The sequence below is a fragment of the Carettochelys insculpta genome, chromosome 23 (assembly GCF_033958435.1).
Source record: "Carettochelys insculpta isolate YL-2023 chromosome 23, ASM3395843v1, whole genome shotgun sequence".
NCBI lineage: Eukaryota > Metazoa > Chordata > Testudines > Carettochelyidae > Carettochelys > Carettochelys insculpta.
Window position 1 is genome coordinate 18,540,052 of NC_134159.1, and position 19,779 is coordinate 18,559,830.

The 19,779-nt window shown below is 46.2% G+C and overlaps 1 protein-coding gene across 2 annotated transcripts in view; it reads left to right on the plus strand.

The window, feature by feature from the left end:
• PLCH2 (phospholipase C eta 2) overlaps positions 1-19,779 on the plus strand; it is a 395,254-nt gene that overhangs the window by 371,942 nt on the left and 3,533 nt on the right. For both annotated transcript variants that reach the window (XM_074975802.1, XM_074975801.1), the window contains one exon: positions 14,215-14,554. In XM_074975802.1, coding sequence (XP_074831903.1) covers positions 14,215-14,554 — 340 coding nt within the window. The remainder of the gene's footprint in view (positions 1-14,214; positions 14,555-19,779) is intronic.

Genomic DNA, 19,779 nt, shown 5'->3' on the forward strand with positions numbered 1-19,779 from the left:
GACATGGTGGGAGGTGGACCTGGCTCTCTGGCCATCAAAGGGGAAGGGCCAAGGGTGGAAGGGGTGGGGCTTGTGACAGTCATTCCTGGGGGCCCCCACACTCCCTCTGAGCCATCTGCAGAGTGGCGCACAGTGCTGTGTGGGGTTTCAAAGGGATCCAGGGGCAACTGCTCCCTTTCCCTCCCACTTCTCCCCATCAGTGGGCCTGTAAGGAACCCCCATTGCACAACCAGTAGCTTTCTATCTAGAGCACCCCCTTAAACTGCTGCAGTTCTGGATCATTTCTCCATCCCTTCCCACACCATGCTGCTCCTAACAAAGGGCCAAATCCCGTTCTTACGCACGCCTCGCAACTAGGAACTTGGGTGTCACTCTGAATTGTCTGCATCAATATGGCAGAACTCCGCCCACTGTCCAAGTAAGGCCTTTAGGATTCTGCCTAAGTGTCCAGTGGTCAATGCTGCTGGATGCAGCTGCACAAACTGGTGAGAACCTGCTTGTGCAGATTCTCTCTGCCTCCAGGCATGTCTCTCTGTCCTTGTGGTAGAATTAGAAGAAAACAGAAGATTTAGACAGCATAAAAACATGCCGGACTGTCCCTATGTATTACCTAACATAGCTTCTGGTGGCTTCCACCCCACCTCTTTGTAACCCTGACACAAACACTGCCATGCAAAGTGAGGGACTCACCCACCCCAATGCATTGCGTAAGTTGTGGAGAGCTCAGAAAGTCCCAAAAGGGGACAGCAGCATCCTAGTGAGGAACACCACTGTATAGGCAGGGGATGGCACTTCAGCACACAGGTGTGCGTAATACATGAGTATCTGATAATATATTTGGTGCTAGGTTGGCACTCCGAGAGTAAAAGTGCAGCCTGAACTGCTGGTTGCTTTCAGGTTGCAGAGTTTATCCTGTGAGGGCCCTGTCCCCCTCTCTCCCTGCTACGTTCGCATTTTAAACATAGTGCTGAAGAGTCGCCAGTGTGCAGACTTGCTCCCTGCTACTGCTTTGCCATTTTTGGGTCTGTCTTTGGCTCTTGTTGAGCTGAGAAGTGCACAATGTGGCCTGTCTGTGTCGCTCAGTGGTCACTCTCACTCACCATCCATCTCTACTGCCTGTGGCTTGCTCACGGGCTGTCAAAATAGAATTGCCTTGCTGACATGTTCGGCTTTCATATGAACAGTTCCCAGGTACAAACCCCAGCTTTAGCTTCAAGCTTTCCCATAGCTGAGTCGAAGACTCTTTTCTCTGTGGCCCATAAAGCTTAGTTCCACACCGCCCGCTAATTTTAATGGTAGGTTCATGGCTAAATCTCTGCTGTGCTTTGAAAACCGCAGCCATCCTTTTGTATAAGGGGGCTGCAGGCTGACATATCCACCTTCTGACAGCAGGAGGCAATATTGACCAGGCCAGGAATCCTGATATTTTCCAGGGTTGCTCATTTTAGGGTATCAAAACAAAAAAGCAGCCAAGTAGCACTTTAGAGACTAACCAAATAATTTATTAGGTGAGCTTTCGTGAGACAGCTCACCTAATAAATTATTTTGTTAGTCTTTAAAGTGCTACTTGATTGCTTTTTTGTTTCGATAGTATATAGACTAGTATGGCTTTCTGTCTGTTACCATTCATTTCAGGGTACTTTTTCTTAAATAATGCATGCAGCTTTTTAGGTGAATTCTAACATAGGAAAGAGTTGGGATAATTCCTGGGAAGAGCTGCACTTGGAAACCTAGAAAGGGGCTGGGTTTCTGGAAGGGACAGCACACTGCTCATTTCAGATAAGGCCTTCCAAAGGAGAGGTGTGTCAGGCTGTTACCGCTCAATGATCTAATGCCTGACTTGACAGATTTCTGGCCTGAACAGCTCCCTTCTGACTCCGCTGACAGCCTCCTCTGCAGCTTCTGCCCAGGGTGTCATTTCTAGTGAAAAGAGCAGAGCCCTCAGGAGCAGGAGGCTTTAAAGGTTTGTGGGAGAGGGAAGTGGTGGTTACTGGATGATGAGCAGTTACGTGAGCAGTGTTAGGTGCTGCTCGTGGTGTGCCTGGCCTATCATGCCCAGACCAGTTAAGGCCAGTCTACAGGAACAGGAGAATAAATGGCAGGCTGAGTAGAGTGTTATAAGACTGGGTCTGTCTGAGCTACCGCTGCCACGTCCCTGAATTCAAAGCAGTTGCAAAGGGCATAAACTCGACCTGATTTCAGCTTCTGTAATTGTGGCTGATGGGGTGGTTTGGCCCAGTGAGACGATTTCAGGTACATCCTCTCTGGCCTGGATTCAAGCAGCGTCTTTAGGTTTTACCCCACAAATGTCTTTTTGATTCTGGAGTTGCAATATGCAAGTGGATTGCCTCTTTCCTGATCCGCCCTGGCCCCACCCATCCTCACCCCCACCCCTGGAGCTGGCAGGGCCAGCAGGACCATGGCTGGTGCAGGCTGAAGTGCGCATCGAGGGTGAAGCAAAGTGTCTCATCCCCCAGCCCTGCAAACAGCTGGCGGTGCCTCTCTGCCCAACAGCTGGGCTGACCATCCCAGCCAGCCCCAACCCCTGGCACTAACTGTCCTGCAAATGGGTCATGGAAGGAGAATTGACAGAATCTGCCAAAGCAAACTTTTCCTCCATGCAGACTCTCCTCCCTGCCCCAGTCATGCTACAAATCAGGAAATTCTGCCCATGTGTGCTCCTGCTGCCGCAGCTACTGTGTGCTGCGGGGACCCTGCAATATAATCAGAGGATGCAGTTAGTCCAGGAACAGGCAAGATACAGCGTGTGGATCGGATATGGCCCACCAAGCCCTTTAATCTGGCCCAGGGCCTGCCCGTAGGCTGCGAGAAGGGAGAGGATTGGGGGCCAATGGGCACTGAGAAATTTCCCTGAGGTAGGGGCAGTACAGCACAATTTCTCAGCTCCCAATGGCTGGTTTGCAGCTGATGGTAGAGGAGAGATTTTGCTGGGTGTAGTGCCCGAAGCTCTCCCGCAGCCCAGAGAGCCACATGGAGCAGCCAGTGGGCTGGGGCTGCTGGCAGGCAGGGAAGCCTGCCAGAGAGTGCAGCTGGCCAGGAGTGTTTAGGTAAGTGCCTCCTAGCCACAGGCTGCTTCTGGCACTGCACCCAACTCCCTCCTAGACCCTGCACCCCTCCTCCAGGTCACAACCCTCTCCTATCCCCATATCCCCTCCCAGACCCTGCACCACAATCCTCTGCCCCAGGTCACAACCCTCTCCGTCACCCAAACCCCCTCTCAGACCCCACACTCTCTCCTGAACCCCAGTCCCCTCATCCCAGCTCCCTTCTGCACCCAACCTCCATCCCAGACCCTGCACCCACTCCATAGGAAAGTGCAGCCCTTGACCACTTACCAAAATCTTGGAGAGGCTCCTCATCAAAGATGTTTACACACCCCTGAATTAGGCACACTGGTGGCTGGCTCCTGCCATCTGATTCAAGCTCGGGGGCAGTTTAATTGCTGTGTAGACATTTGAGGTGGGAGAGCCCCAGAGCTTGGACTGCGGCCTGTTTACACTGCAATTAAACAGCCCTTAGTCCAGATCCACTGGCACAGGCCAGCTGTAGGGTTTTAAATTGTAGCGTAGCCATAAAGTGTCTTGTTAAGCCATTCAGGTTCCTCCTTTCCCCTGCTGCTTTCAGGGATGCTGCTACTAGAACCTGCTGTGAGATCTGTGTTGTTTAGGCAATTCCATAAATTTGTGCTTGCTCATGTGCGCGCGCGCGCGCACACGCACACGCACACACGCACGCACACACACACACACAAAAAGAGGCTCCTATTTTACGAATTTTCCTCTGCCTTTCCAGTTCTCAATTCTCAAATAGGAAGGAGAAGATCCAGGATAACACTAATAATCCTTGACAAGACGGGTCTGGTGCTATTTCTGACCCAGCCCAAGCTAGGAAATATTGGAATCATACAGAGAGTTCCATTGTTTACTTTTGGGCTGTGTTTGTGGAGCAGTTCCTAGAATGCTCCATTTTGCCTGTATTTGACCTGCTGTCTTTCCCTCTGTCTCTCTCCCCAACCCTCACCAAAAAAAAAACCCCAGAAAGGAATGGCTGCCACTGTCTTTGCTGCAAACCCAACACAAGACTGAGAAAAAGGCCACATGGTTATCTGTCCTGCTCATCCTCATACCCAGCTGATTATTTAACTCTAAGAGATTTCGATCCACTACAGCAGCAGCAGCTTCTGGAGCTTAAATCTTGCACCTTCCAAACAAGAGTTAGCAGTTGTTTACTGCAAACTCCAGAATTGGATGGAGGGGTCTTTTTTTTCCAAGCTTGAGGAGGGTGCCAAGGGGGGACTTACTGTTTCCTTTGACAGATCTATCTGGGAGCATCAGGACTTCATCATTGGTCCCAGGTAATTGGAAAGAGATGGAGGGAGAAGGAATGTGTCACCAAGGGGCTAGTTAGCTTCCCTTACTTCCTGAATTATGTCCCTCCTTATAAGAGCTCAGTTTATCTAGCTAAAGAGGCTAAGATTGAAAATAAACCTAGGAAAAGGGTGCAAGATGAGGAAGAAGAGACTCAAAATAACAGTAAACTATGGCTTTTCCACATATACCTGTGAGAATGAAGGGCCTTATGGACCCTTACTATTCCCCTAAGCCAGCCTCTTTTCCCAGCTGTCTCTTGGGCGCTCTTCTCTCGTTAGGTGAAATCCTGGCCCCCTTGCAGTCAATGGGGGCTTTGCCATTAGCCTCCAGAGAGCCAGGGTTTCACCCACTGTTTTTAAATGCACAGCCATTCTCAGGCTTGGCAGTCAATTAATGCAGGGGGCACATTTTCCAATGGTTTTCCTCTTTCTCTTTTGAAAATAGCTTCATAAATGGGCTGTGTGCTTTTTTTTAAAAAAAAAACATGGCCCTAATTAAAGGCAGTGGAAAGCGACAGGAGATTCTAATTAGGGCAGCAAGAAATAACAAAATAAACAGTACAGGCTTTGTCTCAGTTCAGAGGAGTCCAAGGGGAAGCTAGCAAGCCTCTGATGCCAGCCCCTGATCGTTTGAGGGTAAAACTGCTTCAAGTGTTGCCTGGCAACAGCTGCAAGGGAAGGGGATGAAACGTGCCCACCTGCCTGGCCATGTGGTGGGATCAAAGCGGGGAGCATTAAGATGAAGGCATCTCATTTCCAGTTGTTTCTTTTTATGGTGCTGACTTCCTTGTAGCCTGTGCTGAGCTATAGCAGCTGGGTGTGCTGTGTACTGCTGGTGGACTTCATGTTGCCTCTGCTTTGGTGTCCATTTGCCTTATGTGCTTGATAGGTTCAGAGGCATTGTGTCTCTCAGCCCTGGTCATCTACTGGTCAAGTTCTACCATCTCACCTCAGTGCCTCTTGTTGTGTTACAACAAGGAGACAACCTCTTACTCCTCCTCTTATAGTCCAGCCCTAATTCTGACGGTGAGTGGTTTCCTCTGAGGATGCCTTAGCTCTCGTGGTGCCTGTTTTTTGGTTTAACTGCTCCTGAGAAACTTTTTCATCTGTCTAAATTTGCCTTCTTTAGTTGAAGGCAGAACTGCCTTCTAATATGTCCTTGGTCAGTCTCACTAATTATTTGCTTTTCTTCATTTCTCCCTTTTCCCCTGGAGTAACTTGCTGATAGATCATTTTAATTTGCAGCCGGGTGACACATCTGTTTAAACCTTTACGGGAACTTTGGGGTTGTTAGATTTTTCTCCGCGTGCTGTCTTACACAAGTAGTTAGCCATAAGCACATCAAAGGGACCTGTGGTGCCTTGCTGTTTCATCCCTGTCTTTATCTCTTAGCTTCCAATCTACTGAGCTGATTTGTTTTCTGATTGCTTTATTTCCTTTTCATGTTCTCAATATATTACACATGGCTTGTTGCTTCTCATTACCACCTCAGCTTCTTCAGCTTTGCTGGCTTTAATATGCTGATACTGAGATCTAACCTCATGAAGGCAAAGCTTTTTAATGAGCCCATGGGCACTTCCAATCACATATTCTACAAAATGTGCCCTGTGTCTCCACCTCGCACGGCAACTGCTCACCCCAGCCGCCTTGGACGGCTGTCTACCACCCTCATGTTAGGTACTATTTCGACCTACGTAAGCTCATTGTAATCAACGGAACTGCAGATAGAGTAAGTTTCAACTCAACAGGAGCAAAAATGGCTGTATCTAGTACACAGTCTGCTTCTGGAACGCTCCCTAGTCCAGGGGTGGCTAACCCACAGTTCTTGAGCCACATGTGGCTCTTTGAGCAATTAAATGCGGCTCTTGCTTGGAGCTGTGCGCCTGGAGTGCTGTACGCCACTCTGCGCATGTGCCCCAGTGTTTGGTGGGAGAAGCGAGTGGCAGCAGCAGCTCCAGTGAGCTGCTGGTATTGAGTTGGGGGGAGGGGTACTGGGGGGTGCCTGGCTCTGGGGAAGGGCGAGGGCATTGAGCCACGTATTATATATTTATTTTTATCTATCAGTCTATCTATTGATTGATATTATATCTAGATAGATAAAATACATATATAACATGTGGCTCTTTGCACTCTGTCCACGTGGCTCTTAGTCCCTAACTGTTTGGCCACCCCTGCCCTAGTCAATGATAAAGACTATGGTCAATACAGTTTCCAACCTCTCTCTGAACCCTACCCTCTTGTTTGTTTGGACTTCTTAGTTATACACTTGGCTCAACTTCTGTTGTCAGCTTTGCTAATGGTTAGAGGTGAGTCCTGCATTCCAACCTCAGCAGTTTTACTCCCAGTTTGTGTGGTTTTGTCTGGTCTCAAATCATTCTGGATCAGCTCCTACTGCTTAGATTTAGGGCAGATCATGGGGGTAGTGTGAACTGGTGTATTCCTGGGAGCTGTGCCCAGTTTAAACCTGCTGGAGGATTGCCTTATTGATGCCAGTGAAGCTGTTCAGTTTTATACCCGCTGAGGAATGAATGAATCTTTAGTCTGAAAGGATGTTGACTCCAGTGTCTCAAAAAAGGTTCCATGTTTCTATCTGGATGTAAGTGCAAACAGATTTAGCAGGGATGAATATTTGCTGGTGTTATCTATGCGCTATAGAGTATCTCCATGTTTCTAGGCAAAAACCAAACTGCTTCTGAAACAGAAGCTAATTGTATTTTATAAATAGAGGTGGTTGGAATTTGAGTTGTTAATAATAATAATAACAACAAGCAACAATTGGGAACATTTTTAGACAAACATTTTAACTTCCCCCTCCTTCCATTTTCCAAATAACTTTACTCGACAATCTTTTGTTTGAGATTGAGAAAGAACCCTGGATTGATCTTTGCAGGAACCTGTGTAAATGCCTTGATCATGTTAATTTTGGGTGGTTTTATGCCGTATTTGTATTATTGGAACAACAATACTGTTCTTCACTGGCATTCTCCTAAACTTAGAGAATGTTGCATCTTCAGTAACTTCACAGTTGTAAAATAAGATGTTCCAGCATTTCTAGCTAACCTAAAATCTCTTTATGGACTGTTCTATCTCCTAGTTTTGATCTTCTTCTGTTTCTGTCTCTTCTGTAGTCTATTCATGTACTGTGGAATTTCTCATGTTTTTCTAGATGTGCATATCTCTTAGATCTTCCCTCACTGTTGTTTTGTGTCTGACTTGCCTTTACTCTGTCTGTTTGTGATTTCAGTGGACTTCTCTGTGTCAAACAAAGTCTCCTTTTAGAAGCAGAACATATTTAGGAGCCTTGAAGGTACCCCCTCCTGATTCAGGAAGTTGTAGTGAGCACCACCACATGCCTGCATGCCTCTAACCAGTGAACTCATTAGCATTGGTGTTTCCTTATTAGCATTTTGAAACTGTTCGACTCATATAACATGGATTGTGACATTTTACTTGGTTAGTTTGGTCCAGAGAGCCCACCATTTATGAAGTAGATCCAGGATAAAAATACTTCTTCTTTTTTTTCTCTCTGTCTCCTGTCCTACATCTTAATATCTTTTTTTTAAGCTACAGTTGTGTGTAATACCATTTAATGTGATGGAGTTAAGTTTGGGGAACATCAACTATAAGGACCAAAGGGTCTTTTGCTGATTTCTTTAGGTCTGCTATGGGGAAGGAAAAGGTTGGCGCTGTTTGCAAAAGCTAGAATTGGAGCTGAAAGCAGATATTCTGGATCTTCTTCTAAATGATTTGTTTTTGCTTTTTTTTTAAAACCAAATTTGCACTGGATTTGGGATCTTGAATCAGTAATTTGATTCAAGCACTAATGGCTACTCTAACAGAGATGCACCGAATAAGCTAGAATGATCCCTGGGGCCCTTCACTGCACATCACCCATTCCATCAGTGGGCCACTTTCTTTCATTTTAATGGGGGTTGTTTGTGTATGTGTGTGTTTGGCAATTTTTTTCTGAATTTTGCAAGTGTTTTATAATGCGTCTGATTATTTTATAGAAGAAAACGAGTGTACTTGCCAACTTGTTTCAATTGGATTCTGTTTAGAAACTTCACATTTTGACTGGTATAATTTTTTCCCATTTTGGTTATTAGCAGATACGGTTGTTCAACAAAAAGTACTTAGCTTAGCATTAAATTTCTCCCATGGAGGTGAGTCTGCAGCCTCCCTTAACAGCTTGTTCTGTTGCCCTAGATATCACAGAGGGCTTATTTGTTTGTAGTGTTGTTCTAGCCCTGTTGGTCACAGGACAAGGTTGAACTTCTCTTGTCCAGGATCCATTTGGGGTAAATAACAGCTAAATAATAGGACAGAACACTGAGAGCCAGGACTGGTGGCTGTACACAAACTTTATGGGACCATGGGAAACTTGGCCACACTCGTGATAAGTGGTTGTCCAGCTAACTGAAATCATGCCGGATTACAGATGTTGCCAGACAAGAGAGTTCCAGATTAATTAGAGAGATTCAAACTGTACCTTTTCTTGGACTGTCTTCCTTTGCAGAAAGAGGAAAACTTTGGAGCAATCCAGAACTCTTCAGGTCTCTTTTGTTTACACAAAGCTTACTGATATTTAACTTCTGTTTCCCCTGCCCTGTACCATTTGTGCTGCCCTTGTTGGCTTATAGGAATAATCAGTCCCTGTACTCTTTCAGTTACATTCCTTCTTGGTCATCTTTTCTTCATACAGAAAGGTTCTTACTCTTGCCACGAATACGGCTGAGCCAAAGCACACCAAAGTCAAAAGAGAAGTTCCCATTGACTTCAGGGGTTTTTGGATCAGGCCCCTAAACTGTGGGGTTTTTTTTATAGGCTTGGTTCACAGGATGATCTGGGCACTCCAGTGGCATAGAGTAACGTTAAAGCCAGCCTAGCTGGCTGGTTGAGCAGGTTATACAGATGCTTTCTAGCTCTGAAGCCATGCAGAGCAGCTGAGCAGCCTGGTGAATCTGATCCTGCGTTCTGGGGCAGGAAAATAAATTCCTTAAAATAAATTGGGCACTTCTGCATTTACAGAGGACATTGCAAAAATGTGACCTCGTCTGTGATGTCACAGGACAAAGGATCCAAAGTGACTCAAGGTTCCTCCTAGTTGGTAGTGACACTGAATCAGTTGCAAGCTCATCTCATAGGTAGTAAATTTCAAGCCCTGGCTTGTGGGCAGTGGTGACTGGTAAGGAGACTTCCAGGGGGCACCAACCTGCCCCTGCCGCACCCCTGCCCCTGCCACACCCTTTCTCTGCCCATGCCCCACCCTCTCCCCAACCATGCTCCCCTCCCACTGCTCTGCCTCTTCTTTTGTAAGTGCTGCACCGCTTCCAGTGGGGGGGGCAGTCTCACCTCACTCCAGCATGAATGGACAGCTGTGGTGGGGTAGGCAGCTCATGCTGCTTAAGGGCTGCACCACTCTGGCAGGAGGGGAGGGACCATCCCCACACTCCCCCGAAGTGGCACTGCACTGACAGTGAGAGCCGTGGCTGGGTGGATGCTGGGGGGTGGTGACTGTGACCCCCTGTACGACCCCTTGCATCGCCCTTGCTTGTGGGACCTCTTGTTAGAGCACACGAATTCCTCTTTACACTGCGCAAAGAGAGGAAAGAAATGACCCTGCTATGACTGGAGAAGCAAATCCAGCTGCAAACATGGCTGAGCTCGGGGAAGAATTGAACAGGTTAGCAAGGAAATTCTGAAAGCACATAGTCAAAACCAAAGGAGCCCTTTGCAAGGCATGAGCAGCTTGTTACTTAAAAAGTTGGCAAGTCCACCTGGAATGTTCATAGGAATGCAGAAACTTTGTAAAATTCACTGAATTGTACATCAACTGGGAGAGGGTGTGTTTGGTACTAGGATAAGCATTAAAATGTGTTTCTGAGGGCGCTGACTGCCTTTGCTTGTTTATCGTGTTTCTCCAATGATGAAAATGTGCATGAGGGACATTGGATGAGGTGGCTGTATGGTAGGAATTGAAAATGTAATCAGATTGGCAGGGTGGGAGGGGGAGGAATCTCTCCTTGAGATGTCAATGTTTCTAGTGCTTTGTACCTGGTCTCCTCTGTGCTGCTACAATGATAATGTTCTCTGTGCCATAGAGCAAAACGTGTCATTTTTAAATCATTTTAGACTTCCCTACCGTTACTAAAAGATGTGAAGCTCAATCTGAATGACAGTTAATTTTTGTTTTTAATGAAGATGGTATTTTTTAATGGAAGGGGCATTGTCTAATTAAACTGACAGCTTTACAATTGAAACCTCACCCATGTTACTGAGAATGCCTTGGCTGATTAAAATTGGAATGATTTTTAAAAATACATTTGTCACTTGACCCCATTTCTATTGTTTGCGTTTTCAGCTGTTGTGTGTCAGTTGTTCTGGACCTGTCAGTTCTGCTTTGGACCTGACTTTTGCTTCTTTGCGTGCTGTGTGCTCAGTTACTCCTGTGCAAAGCGCTAGGGTACATCGACACTCCCCAGTACATCAACCCAGTCGGGGTCAATCGTCTGGGGTTCGATTTCGCATGCCTAGTGGGGACACATGAAATCAAACGATCAGGGGCCCACAGTCTGCCTCTGTCCTCCTCAATCTCATCAGGAATAAGAGAGGTTGACGGGAGAGTTTCTCCCATCAACCTCCCTTAGTGAGGACGGCCAGATAAGTCGATCGTAGATGTGTCAAGTCCAGCTGCGCAGTTACCATAGCTGGGAATGTATATCTATGATCGACTTTAAAGTCTAGTGTAGACCTGGCCTTAGAGAGGGGAGAATTCTGGCTGGAAGCCTTTGACACCCATTCTGCACAGCTGTTAACTGGCAGCACAAGGTGAAAGGCAGTGGAGATTCTGGCTTCATGTGTCTATTCACTTTGGCTGCCCTGTTCCCACGCAGTAGTCCAGGGCTGTTGTGTCTTGGCTTCCAGTCTCACAGGGGACTTATTTAAAAGCAAACCACCATTTTGAATTGACTATTTTACAATAAAAACCTGTGTGGGGTTTTTCTGCCAGGCTGACCTAGCCGAAATGAAGTGACCCTTGTCAAACAACTGTTTGTGCGCGGTATTTATTATGAGTTGTATTTGTTTTACGATAGGGCCTAGAGGCCCAAACCTAAATCAGTGCCCGATTGTGTTTGGAACACTATGTACATCTCATGATAGTCCGGCGCAAAGGGGGCTACTTCCCCAGCAATTCACAGGAGTGTGGGTCTCCCTTATGCTGGCGTCTTGGCTCTTTATATTATCGCTAGAGCCCTTCCTGGCACACTGCAGAACCCCAATCAGTGTGCTACAGACAACACTGTTGGGGGGAGAACCATGTGGCCTAGGCCACCATTAAGGCTGGCTGCCCTGGTCCCACCCCTTCCCTCCAAAGCCCTGTCCCTTTCAGAGCACAGAGCTGGGCCCCTCCTTGCTTACCCAGAGGCCTGGCAAGTCTTTTGACTCACTTGGCTGCCTTACAAACTAAGCGGACAAAAGCGAGGATGAAAACCCAGGTCTCCTGGACCCCAAGTCTGTTGCGCTGCCACTGGACTGCTTTGCTCTGCTGCCCAGAGACCTCCTTGAACTTGTATGCTGTTTGAAAGGCTACCCACCAGCTCAGCCCTGCACCCCCACATTCTTCTAATACGGTGGCAGGGCTGCGAGATAGCCCCTGTCCTGGGAAGGGTGCCTGCGTTTGGGAACATTTCCAGGACCTTCGGGGCGGGCTAGTGGGGAGCCCTGTGGCACAGCATGCAGAACTGCTCTGCAGGGTGACACACCGCTCTCCCCGGAAACTTTGAGCCTTTCCTGGTTGCAGCTGCTGCAAGGGGAGCGGCCTCGGCCAGTGTTGCCTGTACGCTGAATTCTTGGGTGACCGCCCAAGAGAGAGTCAGCTTCCACCCATCCAATTAGAAATTGCCTGCAGCCAGCAGGATGTGTTTCTGTTGGTGGTGCACAGTTGCGCATGTCTGGGTGCACATTATAAAATTTATTCCACCCACAAATGGAAAAAATTAGAGAAAACACTGGCTTTGGCCCAGAGCCAAGAAAAAAGTGGCCAAGGGGAAAGGTGGAAGGAAGGTGCCTTGAAACAGGCTAAATCCATGCGGTCATTGCTGGCTTAGTGAGGCTAGGACTCCGCCAACATGAGTGGGATAAGAGAAAGGTCCACTGAGATCCAGGGAGCCTCTGATTTTTAAAAAGTGCCATGCAGTGGGTAAGCTCACAAATTAACACAGCCATTGCTGAAAGACTCTTCCCCCTTCCTACTGTCCTCTAGTGGAGCCAGGTACAGGTGTTTGGCCTGGCTGGTAGGGGAGCAAACGTCATATAAACCAGTTACGTTAATCACGGCAGTGTCAGAACAGCAAGCACCTCCCTGGACATACACACAGCTGACCTCTTCAACTTGTTGACTAACAACCTGCGCCTACCTACTCCCATTTCTAGGAAGCTTTGCATTGGAGAGGCAGGGAAGAGGTTAATGGACAACCTTAGATACAACATATATATATATATAATTTTACTGCCTAGAAGGTAACTCACTTACATACTCAATACTTTCTTTAAGGTTCTCATCCAGCTCCCACTGAGGTCAATAAAAGAACTATCACTCTGCTTTGCTGTGAGCATTACAGGTGTAACCGTGTTGCCCATTTGTCGAGTGCCATCATTGTGGGACTTGAGAAGCTGGCTTATCGGGGTGACCAGAGATGTTCAAAGTTGCTGTAATAATGTACATTCGTAATAGTTTTTTTTTTTTTTAAATTTGGCATTATAGGTTGAACCTCTGTTGTCCAGCCCCTTTGATACCTGACCGGTGATGGATGAGAGAATTTGCTGGTCCATGGGAGGTTAATATTGTCTAGCACGTTACCAACACTTTCACTGCTTATTGGGCTCTTAAAAGACATTTAGGGGTAAATTACAGCTAAATAATGGCACAGAACACTGAGAGCCAGGATTAGTGGCTGTAAACAAACTTAATGGGCCTCCAGGAAAAGTGGCCACAACCACAATAAGTGGTTGTCCAGCTAACTAAAATTCTGCTAGATTATGGATATTCTAGGTGAGAGAGTGCTGGACTAGAGAGGTTCGATGTGTACTCCTGTTAAAATATTCTTGAGCATGAAAACATTTTCAGGGTTTTTTAAAAATTGAGTATAAATGTACTCTAAGAAGTTTTAATTTGTTAAAGGAGAGCACTCACTTTACAACAAATCTGTAAGTCTCTACTACCCCGGATCCCAGTGATTACCTCTCCCCTCCCATCCCCAAGTTCTGCTCTGCAATTGTGTCCTCAGTATGAGCCTGTGGGTGTGAACCATTTACACCTGCACATCATAATAGAAGGCTCACCCGCCATCTGTGGCATGAAGATAGCAAGACAACAACTGGTATATTGGAAAAGTTCCTTGAAGTGTATTCTCGGAAGCCCCAAGGCTGTGCGTTTCTGGGTATCTCAAACTTGCTGTTTTCAGCAGGCATTGGGGCGTTCTGGCCCTTCTAGAATTCAGATCCTTATTTTGTGAGACCCCCCCACCCCCGCAGTACCTTGTCTCTTTGGATTTCCTTGTAAGGAGATGTGGAGCAAGAGTAAAGCTAAAGGATGGGTTATTCATACAGGGTTGGAAACATTTAAAACAACATTTCAATGTAACACAGCAACAAAATTCTGCAAAATCATTTCCCTTCTTCCTCCTCCCCACACATGTTCCAGCTAAGTCTGGTGCTGGGAAGTGACAGGAATCAGGGAAGGAACATTCCAATGCACATCTAGTACTTTTGCACTGGGGTGGAGATGCACATCTTCTATTATGGGGGTTTCTTTTATTTTCCAGGTCAAGCAAGCTCTGGGCTTAAAAGGTCTCTTTCTCAGAAATCCAAAACAGGCCTCTCTGGACAGTCATGCTGCTGGTCAGCTCCATCGCAAGCACTCGTTTAGCAGCCACATCTTACGGCGGACGGCCAGCGCTCCTACCAAGAGTCAGAAGAAGAACAAGAAAGGCTTTCCTGAGATTGCTATCGACAGCAAAGACAACAGCTCTGAAGGGGCCAGTGAAGACCGTGAACTGGAAGAGTCTTCACAGCCTCACTTTGACAAAGGGCCAGAAAGCTCCTCTCCATCTCTGGTTCCCAGAGAGGGGGCCAATGGGGAGGTACATGGCAAAGGGTTGAAAGGTAAGGCCCATAGTTCCAGTAAAGGTAAACACCAAGCTCGTACCCACAGGGGTGCAGCTTTCAGTGAGCCCACACAGAGATCCAACAGGGTCCATCTTCAGGAGCACCAGAACGAGAAACAGAGCGTCTTTGCACGGTGCGCCATCAATGGCTCTGGTAGGATCGGCATGGCAACCAATTGCATGAGGTGCATGATTGGTTCCAGTGAGAGCCCCGATCTAGAATGCAAGTGGAGCGAGCATGCAAGCAGGCCACTCACTAAAGACATGCTGCACCACGATCAGTATAGCAGTATAACGGGAGACGAGAGCTTAGAACTGAAAAATTGGGGGATAGTAGAGCAGCCCAGAGCTCGGTCAGACTTGCAGACTTGCAGCAGCCTTGGAACAACCAGTGATCAACCAAGGAGCACTCAGTCCTTTGTGGCTCCTGGGAAGAAAAACAGTGACACTAAATGTCACGGGATAAAAGCTCATTCCAGGCAGAGGTGGCAGTGCCAGTCAGGTGGCAAGTATGGAAGCACTGTCAACTTGGTGACAGCTAGCAATGGCTCAGTATCCTCCAACTCCAGCAGTCTAGAGAGCCTTGGAAGCCCAGAATTCCCCAAGCGCTGTTCTGAGAATTCCCGAAGGCAAGTGGGCACCCTTCAGAGGGAAATGAACGCCTTGTTTGTTCAAAAATTGGAGGAAATTCGAAGTAAATCCCCCATATTCTTTACTGGTAAGACCAGACTTTTTTTCACCCCATTTGCCTTAGATCATCTCATCACCTTGGCTTCTTCATAGCACCTCCTTTTAGAAGCTCCCCACGTTTTTATTTAGCCATCATAGCACGTTTTTTCAGTGAAAGAAACGTTTCCACATAAATGTCTTTGTTTTGTTCCCTAGATGTGACTGATATAGACTAGTCCTTTCCATACCTAGCAAACCATCTGCAGCTTCACACCCATCAGTAATCCACGAATGTGGAGTGGAGACTTTCATCATGACTATAGTATGATACTAAGTAAATTTTGAGACCCCCAACCAGAGCATCACTTGGAGATAAAATGGGGAAAGCAACGCTGTGCTGTCCACCCTATGATCATCATCCTCATGATGTTTATCTGTATTACGACAGAGTGCATAAGCTACAGCAGGATAAGGACTAAGATGTGCTCGGGATTGTACGAACACAGTCTGAGCCCCAAGAGATTACAGTCTGGATATTCTCTATCTCAGCTACTCGTTATGGGCTAAATGCAGGAATTACAGGGTGAGGTTCTCTGGCCTGAGTTATACAGCAGGTCAGACTGGCTGAAAATAATAGTCCCTTTTGTCCTTAAGCCCTATGAATCTATAAGCCCTTGCTCATGCAAACACTCAAGTGCATGCTTAATTTTAAGCCTGTGATTTCACTGCAACTTAAACACATGCTTTAAACTGAAACGTGTATGTTTGCAAGGTGGGAGCCAGAGGTGGGGAAAGTACCCAAAAAGTTACTTGAGTAAAAGTTCAGCTGCTCGAAGGGGAGTGTACTTAAGTACAAGTTACTAGGGTCCCTCTGGAAAACACACACACACCTAGATTGTACTCAAGCATCCAGAAATTAAAGCAGCTGCACTTTTACTCAAGTAACTTTTGGGATGCTTTTCCCACCTTTAGTGGGAGCTTACCATGTATATCCTCTTTCATTCTCTTAAAGAACATGGTTAAGATGAAAAATTATCCTTTTTCTTTTAAAAAACTTGCTTATCTTATCTCACTAATTATGTAGATTATTAAAACGGAAAGATTTTTTTTCAAATATACCGTTGCCAGTCTTTGCCATCTGCTACTTTAAGACTGTATGCCTTGGACTGTAAAGCTGCTAAGGCGGTTAGATACCCAAGATGAAATTCAGAGAAACATATAGCTGATGTGCTTTTGAAAATATGACTGTCAGCTCTCATTAAATATGATTGCTGTTGAATTCAGGCTCCTTCGAGAGCCCCAGCCAAAGCCTGGAGAACTTCTAGAGGTGAAGCCAAGATAGACTTGCCCTTCAAGGAGTGGGCTGCTGGCAGTATCTTTTTTTATTTCATTTTTTTTCTTTTGTTTCAAATTAATGTGCTCTGAACATCTGGATTTATTTTATTGCCAAGACTCATCACATGAAATTAAGCAAAACACAGAACCCTTCACGTATGTAGATGTCTCATAAGTTCCAAGGGAAGTGACATATGGAACCATTTACCATTGTTAATGCCACTGCCAATCCCCTACCTCTTAGCTTCCTGAGGCCAGACCTACCCTACAAAGTCAGTGTGATCTAAGCCACACAATTTGAGTTATGTTAGTAGCATAACTTCAATCAAAACAAAAAAGCAGTCCAGTAGCACTTTAAAGACTAACAAAATAATTTATTAGGTGATGAGCTTTCGTGGGACAGACCCACTTCTTCAGATCATAACCATACCATTTCTGGTATGGCTATGATCTGAAGTGGGTCTGTCCCACGAAAGCTCATCACCTAATAAATTATTTTATTAGTCTTTAAAGTGCTACTAGACTGCTTTTTTGTTTTGATAGTATATAGACTAGCACGGCTTTCTCTCTGTTACTATATAACTTCAATCAGTGTAGCTTAGATCTGCTTACTGCAAGGCCCATACTGTCGACAGAAGAACCCTCTCATTCTCCTAACTCATCTCATTCTCCTGGAGTGTTGGAGTCAACAGGAGAGTGATCAGTGATCATTTTAGTGGGTCTTTACTAGACTCGCTAAATCAAACACCGGTGGATCAGTTGCTGCAGTATTGATCTACCCCATAGCAGAGTAACTGAACAAATATTAAGATAGATTTGAAATTTGATTAAATCCTCGTGACTTCTTAAATGCAGAACTGCAAACCTTTAAAAGGATGAAAACATTATTTGGACTGAATGTCGATGAGCTAGAGAACAAATGTTTGAGTTGCATAAAAGGCCGGGTGTCTCCATCAATCAGTGCACTGTGCAAAGATGCCAAGGGAGCTAGTACTGGCAAATTAAGTCTCACAGCACTTCAGCATTAAATGTTGGCTTGATTAAAGGAGCCAGGTGGAGGGAACAGGAAATTGAAAGCCTCTGCTTGGTCACAGAATAGGAAGAGCACTGGCGGCAGCAGGGTGAGCCTTGGTTCTTTTGCCAGGCAAACATGCCTAAGCATACAGTGACACAACAGGGTTAATGGGCAGGAAGAGAGTAGATTTTTCATGGAATGTTGAGCTGGTGGCACTTGTGAGCACCCACAGTGGTACCAGTCAGTGCTGCTGGTATGGACTTTTTCATATGGGGATTTGCCTGGTAGAAACTAGACTGAGACATTCCTCCCACTTCTGGTATGCAGGCCATTGAGCAGCCATCTAATGCTGCCAGTCACTGACCTAGGATGAAGTCAAACCTCAGCATGCTCAGCCCCTGGACTGGACACTGCCTAAATTAATGGCTCATGTGTAGCAGGGGGGATGTGTAGCAGGGGGGAATTCTTTCCTTCCTCCGGCCCAGTGGTTTGGTGTAGAGTCAGTGTGCAGCCACTAACACTGCCTAGGGGCTATGAAAGCATCTTGAGTCCTTGCTTGCCCCTGGATGGTCTATGAAACATACAGATGTGGGCCTGATCCATGAACACTGACATCAATTAAAGCTTTGCCATTGATTTCAGTGAGACCTTTGGGGCTTAGTCTAGCAGGAAAAGGGCTGAAGATGGGAGAAAGTTGAAGCTACTTAACAGTCCTCCTAGAAACCAGCCAGGTGGACTCTGGGCAGGGCAACTTCTTTCGTGAAGCTGTACCCCTAGACTGGCCCTTTGATTGACTGCAGTCCCCTAAGAAGAATGGCTGGAGATGGCTGGGGAACATCCAGGTGATGGCAGGAATCTGCCCCTTGGCCTGTCCAAGACATCTACCCCTGTTGTTAATTCACCCTGCTGTGCTTGTGTGAGCTGTCTTCTCTGGGTGTGTCTACCATGCAGCTTTATGCAGGAGTAGTGTTCTGCTTTCCCCCAAGATAACCAGCATCTGCTGGAACATTCACTTGTGCCCAGTGAGCAGTGCTGCTTTGATAGTGACTTTGGAATGTGAAGTAAGGCCGAAATCCCAGGGGGGTTCAGTCTCGGGTGACATGTTTCCAAAACCTTCTTGAACAGTTAAAAATTTTCCAGCTTCTCTGAAAACAAAAATTTTTGGTCCGGGTCCAATTGATGGACACCACCGTGTGCTCTGGTTGGTCAAAAATTCTTAGGATCCTACAGGAAACGTGTCACTGTCTGTGTCTATTTCCCTCTCCCTCCCCACTGATTGAGCCTTTTATCTGCTCCTGCCTTTCCTATATTAACTGGATTTTTTTCCTCTGTTCTGTCCTATTCCACATGCACACACTCTCTCTCTCTAGTTAAGAACTGAAAGGACAAGCACGTTCCAGGTAACTGTTTATTGAGTGTTGCTGATGCAAGCACTTTGTTGCCTGTGTTCCTTTTTAGTTTCCAGGCATCTCATAATTACCTCCTCCTATTCCTAAAACTGCTGCCTGGCTTTTTTCTGCTGCTTTGCTAGTTCTTGGAGCATGTTTTCATTTTGGCAGCAAGCAGCCTTTTTTTTTCCAGCATGATTCTTTTCTGTCCAGAAGTACAGTGTGACAATGCCACCTGAACATCTGTTTTTTCAGGCAGTTGACTACCTGTGTGTTTCCTCAGGAGTGGACTGTCGCCTGCATTTTCACAGCATGCCTTTGTGTGTGGTCTTTGAATAAATAAATGACAGCTTCATTTGGCAAAATAATATTGTGCCATTGAGAAGTTATAAAAACATGCAACTTGCTTAAAAATATTTTTTAAATTACTTCAGTTTTCTTCTTCTCCACTGCCCCTGCACCATCTCCCTCTTGAAATATAATGAATGCCAGTTATGTCAATGGTTGGTCAAGCAGCGATTGTCTTGGTTTTTATTTTGTTTTGGCCTTAGTATTGCAGAAAGATAAATCAGTTCAGGCATTCAGTACAGATGGGGACCGATGTTCCCTGTAAGCTGAACGCTTGGGCAGCCGCCCAGGAGAGATTCAAGTGCTGCCCAGCTGATGAGCAGAGTGCCCAAAAGCTGTCAGCCATGTTTTTACTGGTGGTGCACATCTCCATGTGCCTTGGTGAACATAGCAAAATTTATTCTGCAGATAGATAGAAAAAATTAGAGGGAATGTTGGGGCCAGAGCTGTAAGCATCAGTACAAAGAC